Source organism: Tupaia chinensis, unplaced genomic scaffold (genome assembly GCF_000334495.1).
Source record: "Tupaia chinensis unplaced genomic scaffold, TupChi_1.0 Scaffold000273_1, whole genome shotgun sequence".
In the NCBI taxonomy this organism is placed as follows: domain Eukaryota; kingdom Metazoa; phylum Chordata; class Mammalia; order Scandentia; family Tupaiidae; genus Tupaia; species Tupaia belangeri.
The window spans coordinates 221295-230291 of record NW_006159755.1 but is presented as its reverse complement, the minus strand read 5'-3'; the positions used below and the strand labels follow the sequence as shown (position 1 = coordinate 230291).

The window sequence follows — 8997 nt, the reverse complement described above, 5'->3', positions numbered from 1 at the left end:
ACCGTCTCCACAATCAAGATATCGAATGGCATAGAAAGTTTAATTACCTCCCGAATTCCCTCATGCCTTTTGTCGTCAGTCTTTCTCCTTACCCCAGTCTCTGGAGATCACTGATGAATTTTCTGTCCTGTAGTTGTGCCTATTCTGGAATGACTTATAAATAGGATCACATTGTATATAGCTGTTCGGGAATGACGTTTTTTGCTATTTTGTAGATAACTTTTTTTTTTCTGATAGAACTATTATGGTATTTTGAATTATTTTCTGTCATTACAATAAGCTCTCATTTTATAAAATGTCTGCATGTTTCTATGTGTAGATCTCTTTTCATCATTGATATTTGTCTGGAACACAGAGAACTCCTTGGGCCCATGGATCCACTGGCTGCTTCTTACTGACATCATAATACCGATTCAGTCTTTTTCCAAGGTGCAGTCTTCCCCACAGTGGGGCCCCTGCCATGTCCTGTGTCCTGGCCCCATTTGGGGAAATCCCCTCGATTAAATCCCTTTTAAAAGATCCTTGAAGACCTTTTAACTCTGACTAAACAATTTTTTTTTCTTTTGTTCTGGAAAACAAATGAAATTCATACATTGTAACCATTGTTCATTGTTCTGAAATAGGTTCTTGGTAAGAACTGGGTGTCTGTTTTTGGAAGCTACATCATACACAATTTATGTGTCAACTTTCCTCGGGAAGATATTTTTCCTGCCATGGATGATATTTGTTTGCAGTTTTAATGGTTTATGAAGACTCAATGAACTGCCCATTGAGCCTGCTTCATAGGTATTGCAGAGTTGTGATTGGCTATTCTCACTGCCCACCATTCTTATCCCTGGGAAGACCGTCAAGGCCCTCTCTTCATCCCTGATGGAATCTCTCAGGTGGGCTCAAGGAACCTGGTGGTGAGAGGTGGGCAAACCCTAAGAGTTTGCCCCTGGGAGTCAGCAGGCCAGAGTCCCACCCCACGACTGCACTGGAGGCGGCTCCAGCCGGCCTCCCTGTAGATGAAGATTCGGGCAAGGGGACCAGCAGTTAGCATAATGGCTATGTCGCTGGACTCCCACGTAGTCAACCGCGGTTTGAGTCCTGGACCCGGTGGCTTAAACTCACGCCGGGCGCGTGTGCGTGCGTGCCCAAGATCCCAAGAGGAGAATGGAGGAGAGGGGATTGCGGCGTGGCCATACCCCCTGGGGGGTGATTTCTCGCTTTCTGTCTGTCTGTCTCTGTCTGTCTGGCGAGTGCACACGGCCTATAGCAAAAACCTCTCTAAAAAAAAAAAAAAAAGATTCGGGCAAGGACCAAGGGCTAGAGTCGACCCTGTGTGGGCTCTGTCTCTAGGTGTCTGAAAATGTGGATTGCCTTGCTTGTTAAAGAGTTAAGATTGGCCAGGACAAGAGAAGGCTCTTAACTCCCGATTCTGATCAGTCATAGTTCTCCTTCCTGCAGCACTTAGCATGGAGGTGTGATTCTGGGATACCAGAAATGTTGAGTGAAAGTGACCTTGGGCCTCTCCGAAGTTGGGCTTCTCAGACTTGGCCCTGCACTCTGCTAACAGGGCTAGAATCTGGGGAACATTTATAGCACGCTTCCTACCTCACCCCTCCTCACACACATGCATACACACACACATATGCTCTCACACACATGCATACACAGTCTCACACGTGCACATTCACTCCTCACACACTCATGCACTTAGTCTGACACACACACAGTCCCTTACTCACACATTTACTCTTCCAGGCTAGACAGAGGTCCTGGGTTGCCATTCAGGTTTGGCAGCTCCAGTTGGGCAGCTCTGGTCTAACAATTGCCTAACAGTCAGTGTGTGGTCAAGAACTTGGGGCAGGAATCAGCCACCTTGGCATTCCCATGTCACTCATGAGCTGTGGGACTTTGTGCAGTTCTTTCATGTCTCTGAGCCTTGATTGCCTCGTTCATAAGATGGTTCATAATGGGGCCCACCTTAGACTGTATGTGGGCTTTCTGAGCTATGCCTGTAAAATACTTACCAGACTGCTTGGCTCAAAGAGTTAAATGAATGATATTTCTAGAAATAGTAATGACACAGAGACTCCAGCTAACAAAGGAATTTTTTTCTTTCCTGTTTTCTTTCCTTTTCTTTTTTCTTTCTTTTCTCCTCTGTTTTCTTCTCTTTCTTTTCTTTTTCTTTCTTTCTTTTTTTTTAAATTTGCCAAAGGGCATATGCACTCATGTGAAAAAGCACCCCTGGGGGTGGTGGGGGGGTGGTGGCTCCTGTTCCAGGATGGCTTCTATGATGATGCTCAGGTTCTTAGTGTTTTGAACAAAGAATTGTACAAACCACAACAGTGAAAGGAAAAACTAGTTTATTAAGTAAAAATGAAAGTACACTCCTGAGAGGTAGGAGCTGGTAGGAGGAGGCAGGAACGACCCACTGACTATCCTCATCTCATTGGCTCTATCAAATGTGGCTGGGCCCACGGCTTCATCTCATTGGCTCTATCAAATGTGACTGGACCCACTGCTTCATCTCATTGGCTCTATCAAATGTGGCTTACTCAGCTAGATATCCCCCACTAATCTCTTGGCTAACATTACCTTGGGCGGGGAACTTTCTGCCCTCATCAGGTTTTTCTATCTAGCCACATAGGCAGATGTTCCAGCCCCTTTACTCGCTTCCATTTCCTAGTTTTCTCCTGCTTCACTCCTAAATCCCTCTCCTCTGTCCCACAAAGACACATTTTAGGTTTGTCTTTGGCAGTTTGGAACGGCAGGGGAGTAGGGCCTGTAGTCCTTGTGAAGTCAGACCAACATGAGGCTGGCAGGGCAGAGCTCGGGACACACGTTCTGTTGAGCTGGTACCTAGGGGCCGTTCAGCAGTCCTGCCCAACTGAATCCTGCCCTTGTTTCCAAGGTTTCGTCCACCTCTAACAGCTCTGTCTTCGGTTTTGCAGCCAGAGCCCAAGCCTGGAGACCTGATTGAGATTTTCCGCCCTTTCTACAGACACTGGGCCATCTACATTGGTGATGGATATGTGATCCACCTGGCTCCCCCAAGTAAGGGCACTCAGGGTCAACGCTGTGCTGGGCCCAGGGGCTGGGAAGGGTAATGCGGGGGGTGGGGGGAAGGGATATGATGACTAACAGGTGACCCGGGCATTCCCCTTGTTCTCTGATGGGTGGTTTGTTCTTCAGTATTAGAAGACAGTTTGGTGTGTGACAGTTTGGTGTGGCTTTTTGTGTGTGTGGCTTTGTGTGTGTGTGTGTGTGTGTGTGTGTGTGTGTGTGGTTTTAAAACTACTTCTTGGAAAACCCAGGGGGTTTTTGCAGAGGGACAGAGCTAGGCTCTAAAAGGGCAGCTCTGCTTCAGCATAAAACTTCTGGAAAGAGCACAAATGTTTGGGTAGACAGACTTGATTATGAATTCAGTTTCTACTCTCTAGCCTTGGTTTCTTGTAAACTAGGAGAATAATAAGAATTCTCTACTCCCTTTCTTAAACCTCTTACTTAAATTGTGATATAACACACATATAGCAAAGTACACAAATAGTAAAGAATACAGTCAAAGAATTAAAAAAATTCAGGCTGGCCCTGTAGCCAGGTGTTAAGGGAGTCAGATTCCACATTGGCAACCATGGATCAAATCCCAGCCCCAGAGACTTGAAAAATGTTGGGTGCATTTTGCATATAAGCCTCAAATCTCAACAGAATGGCAAAATGGAGGAGAAAGGATTTTAGTGTGACTTGCTCCATGAGGGTACTCTCTCCACCCCTCATCTCTCTCTAGCAAGTACATATGTCCTTTGGCAATTAAGACAAAAATCCATGCATAAGACAGGGAGCCAGTTCTGATCTAGAATATTCTTACTGTTCTAAAAGACTCTCTTAGGTCTCTATGATGTCCCATTTATATTAGAGTGATTCTGTTAGGTTGCAGAAAAGTCATGATGTGTTTTTCACCACGCCCCCTGCTGGCCCCATCATGATGTGTTTTTCTATGTAAAAATGTGCCATGACTTTTCCCGTGACCCAGTTATTTCTCTCTCTCTCTCGCTGTTTTTTTTCTGAAGAGGTTTTTGCTGTAGGGTACGTGCACTCGCCAGAAAGACAGAGAGAGACAGAGAGACAGAAAGCAAGAAATCACCCCCCAGGGGGGATGGTCACACTGCAGTCCCTTCTCCTCCATTCTCCTCTCAGGATCTTGGGGATGCATGCACACCGCCCGGCGTGAGTTTAAGCCACCAGGTCCGGAACTGGAACCGGAGTTGACTACTCGGGAGTCCAGCAACATAGTAGGAGTCCAGCAACATAGCCACTATGCTAACTGCTGATCTCTCTCTCTCTTTTTTTAGAATTATCTTATTGACTTTATTTATCATTATTATTTTAAAATTTGACCAGAGAGAGACAGAGATGGAGAGAGGGAAAGTGAGAAAACAGGCTACCAAGTACAGACTCAAACTGCAGTCAGCCATGTGGGAGTTCCGTGCCCCTAATCACCATGCAACTTGCCAACCTCCCTGTTGTTTATCTTGCCATAGCCTTTTTATGTCTGTCTAGAATTTCCTGGAACAGGAATCAAACTTGCCAGCCTCCCTGTTGTTTTTCTTGCCATAGCCTTTTTTTGTCTGTCTAGAATTTCCTGGAACAGGAATCACAGTCTGTGCTCTTCTGTGCCTGGCTTTTTTCCCTCAACGTTATGCTCGGGAGAGCCATCGCGCTGTGTGTAGTGGCAGGCCTTTTCCCCTGGGGTGGGTTTTTTTTGTAAAGAAACGACTTACCACAGTTTGCATCTGTTCTTCTGACACCAGGTTGGTTTTAGTTTTTGACAGTTATGCTGTGGACATTCTCAAATATGCCTTTGACTAACCCCTTTACTTTTAACTATTGACCTTACCTGTATGAGGGGGGCCTTTAAAAAGTTTATGGAAAATGTATGTTATGAAAAAACTGCATGGAATTGAATTTTTTCCACCAAAATGAACTTGCTATTTAATTCCATTTCCCATGAACTTTTTGAAGTCGCCTTGTACTGATAGAGAAATCAGAACTGACCAGAGTAGGTGTCGTTTCCCACACCCTCTATTAACCAAAGCATCAATTTCAGCATCCACATAAACTGCCTTTTCTTCTGTTAAAATGCAAAAAGTGCCCCTATACTTCTAAAACCTAGTTGTAATGTGTGGACCTGGACCCTGTCCTCCTACTTTTGTAAGACTTTGTTCCTCAAATTTCCCATCTTTTTCTGTATTATCATCTCTTTTGACTGGTTCATTCCTATTGACATAGAAACAACTATATTATCTCCTGATGATAAAGCGAGCAAACAAATGGACTTCATACCTTCTCTAGTTAACCCCACAGAGCAGATCTCATTGTGGCTTTCTCTGCGTGGCCATCTGTGGTTTCCTCACTTTTCATTCTCTCTTCAGTCACTTCCTCCCAGGTTGTTTTTTCTTTTCTTTTCTTTCTTTCTTTCTTTTTTTTTTTTTTGCTAGAGCTGCTCTTAACAAGGCTAGAGAAGAAGACATCTTGACAAAGCCAAAGCCAAAGTCAATATTCAGGTCACAGCTTACTTGGCTTCTCTTGTAGCATTTGCCATGAGTGATATCTGTCGGCTCCTCACCTGGTACCTGTCTTTCTTCTCTCCCATTGGGCCCTTTCTTCTTAGTCTCTTGTGTGGGTTCCCCTTCTGCTCCCATATCCCTAAATGAAGTTAAGGTAACCTTCTTAGGCCTTTTGGCTTCCAGTACCTTCTATTTGTCTATATCTCCTAAGCACATACTTTCTACTTAGACCTCCCTCTCAGATTCAGGCTTGTATAACTTCTTTTTTTTTCGGAGAGTTTTTTTTTTTTTTTTTGCTATAGGGTGCATGTACTCGCCAGAAAGACAGAGACAGACAGAGACAGAGAGACAGAAAGTGAGAAATCACCCCCCAGAGGGGATGGGCACGCCGCAATCCCTTCTCCTCCAAGCTCCTCTTGGGATCCTGGGCACGCACGCACACGTGCCCGGCGTGAGTTTTAAGCCACCGGGTCCGGGACGCGAACTGCGGTCGACTACGTGGGAGTCCAGTGACATAGCCATTGTGCTAACTGCTGGTTCCCAGGCTTGTATAACTTCTTGATGCCATGTGGCATCTCCTCGTGAGTGTGTAATTAGTGTCTTGAACTTGATGTGCCCCAAGTGGAAGGCTCCAGTGGATGACAACATCCACCTGCTCTTTTATTTTCTTTATTGATTGCCTCAAGCACTACCTGCCCTATTCCTAGCAAGTCTGAATTGCCCTGATTTTCTAAAATCTCTGAGTCATGCTTAAGATGAAGCACTTTTTAATTTTTTTGGAGAGGTTTTGCTATAGGGTGTGTGCATTAGCTAGAAAGACAGAGAGAGGCAGAGAGACAGAAAGCGAGAAGTCACCCCCCAGGGGAGATGGCCATACTGCAATCCCTTCTCCTCCATTCTCCTCTAGGGATCTTGGGCACGCACGCACATGCCCCCGGCGTGAGTTTAAGCCACCAGGTCCAGGACTCGAACTGCAGTCGGCTACGTGGGAGTCCAGCGACATAGCCATTATGCTAACTGCTGGTCCCCAAGGTGAAGCACTTTTGTCTTTTATGAAAAACCAGGCAGAGCATGGCCTGGTATCTGATCAGCCCCTCCTGACATTGCCTGTTGCTGTCACAAGGTTTCACAGTTGAAGACTGGTCCTACCCAATTTAATTGGGTGCTGCTACTGCACCCTGGGGACCCTGATCTGGCAGGAACACAGTGGATCTGTGAGAAGAGTGAGCTTCCTCTCGTGGTGCTCCTTGAGCATCTGTTTTCCTTCATTACCATCTTGGGCTTCCTGTTGAACCCAGACACCCATTCTTCAAGATCACTTCATTTCTGGAGCTTTGTTGCCCCTTGTAGCCCCCTGGAATTCGTCCAGCACTGTGTTCTTATATCCACTTGGCCTCCTTCGCATCACATTTAGATGACCAGCTGTGGGGTTTGGCTCCCTTGCTCCCAAAAGGGTAGAGACTGCTGAAAACCCAGCCATGTTTTCTGCAATCACCAGCTTCCAATGGTCAAAGAGCTGCGGCCCTGACGGAATCACAACAGATTCACACCATAATCTTCCAGAAAGATGTATATGCTCGTGGCTCATATTTGTATAATCAACAGAGACACTTCAGGGGCCACTTAGGGTCACTTCAGGGCCAGCTCTAGGTTAAAAAAGGGATCACAATAAACTATGAAATGGCATTATTCCTCATTACAGGGAAGGAACCAGGACCTAGAGACCACAAGTGCCTTCTCCAAAGCCATATAGCCAGATGTCTGACTTTTCCTCATCTTGTTCCTCCTGTGTGGATAATGCCAAGGGTGGATGCCCAGCTAGGAGGCCAGCTCTGAACCCCTGTGGTCCTGCCCAGGACCAATCCCTCTGTTTCCTCTTTGTGGGTCTGCAGGTGAAATTGCAGGAGCCGGTGCAGCCAGCATCATGTCTGCCCTGACTGACAAGGCTGTGGTGAAGAAGGAACTACTGTATGATGTGGCCGGGAGAGATAAGTACCATGTCAATAACAAGCATGATGACAAGTACTCGCCGCTGCCTCCCAGCAAAATCATCCAGCGGGCAGAAGAGCTGGTGGGGCAGGAGGTGCTCTACAAGCTGACCAGTGAGAACTGCGAGCACTTCGTGAATGAGCTGCGATATGGAGTTGCCCGCAGTGACCAGGTATGTCATCAGTTTGTGTTACCTTCCCCAGGAAACAAGCCATTCCCTCAGCTGACAGTAGCTGAGCATTAGTGTGGGTGGAGGTAAAGGCATGAGAAAGACAACATAGCAGAGATGGAATTCCTGTCTTCAGGGATGGTGTGGGGCCCTGGAGCGAGAGGCAGGCAGGTAAGCTGGCAATGCAGATTAGTTCGGTCATGGGGTAATGGCCAAGGAAACAAGTGACAGCCATGACAATCAGCTGTGTTGTTGAGCCCCCCTCCCCCCCCTTGGCCACCCAGCCCTAAGATGGACCTCCATAGTCCTAGAGACAGATTTTATTATCTCCTTTACCGATGGGTAAGCCGAGGATCACAGAGCTTACTAAGTAATGTGTTTGTGACCATTTCATCAAACAAATCTTCATAGATTTACAAAATGTATCTTTTTAAAAAAGAATTATTTTATTTAACTTTATTTATTATTATTATTTTCCAGTTCTATCATAGAGAGACAGAGAAAGAGAGAGAAAGTGCAAAAGCAAGCCGTCAGGTCTAGGACTTGAACTGCAGTTGGCCATGTGGGAGTCCAGTGCCTTTAACCACCACGCCACCTCCCGGCCCCATAAAATTTATCTTTAAAACTTTTTAAAAATTTATTTCTTCTCATGAGAGAGAGAAAGAAACACCCTCAACAGGGTTTCAGGCCAAGCCTTGCCAGCTCATCAGGATCATGGGTGTGTACACCCAGCACATACAAGTCAACGGGGAAACTGAACCCATGATCTTCCATGTGAATCCAGCTTCACTTAAGCATTACATTACTGCTGTGCCACTGAACTGGCCCACATATATATCCTAATATTCTCATTTTTAGCTATTCTTTCAGTGAGTATGAATGGAATAAAGAACAGATCTACAAGTTTATATAAGTAGGAATTTTGTGTCAATACAAAATTGTTATATAATTTAGCAAAATACGTATGTTATTAGGCACAAATGATATTTAGAGTGATTTTGAAAAATAACAAATTTTAGGGGACCAGCAGTTGGTGTAACGAGTATGTTGCTGGACTTCTATGTAGTCAACTACGGTTTGAGTCTTGGGCCTGGTGGTTTAAACTCACTCTGGGTGCGTGTGCTGTGTGTGCCCAAGATCCCAAGAGGAGAACAGAGGAAAAGTGATTGCGGTGTGGCCATTCCCTTTGGGGGGTGATTTCTCACTTTCTAACAAATTTTGAGATAGCAAAAAAACTAAGAAAAAAATATATATACATTTTAATTTGCTATAGGGCATGTACACTCA

General features: G+C 45.4%; 1 protein-coding gene across 3 annotated transcripts in view; it reads left to right on the top strand.

Moving 5' to 3' along the window:
- LOC102485578 (HRAS-like suppressor 3) overlaps positions 1-8997 on the top strand; it is a 36739-nt gene that overhangs the window by 20742 nt on the left and 7000 nt on the right. For all 3 annotated transcript variants that reach the window (XM_006149800.3, XM_014588323.2, XM_006149801.3), the window contains exons 3-4: positions 2940-3042; positions 7445-7713. In XM_006149800.3, coding sequence (XP_006149862.1) covers positions 2940-3042; positions 7445-7713 — 372 coding nt within the window. The remainder of the gene's footprint in view (positions 1-2939; positions 3043-7444; positions 7714-8997) is intronic.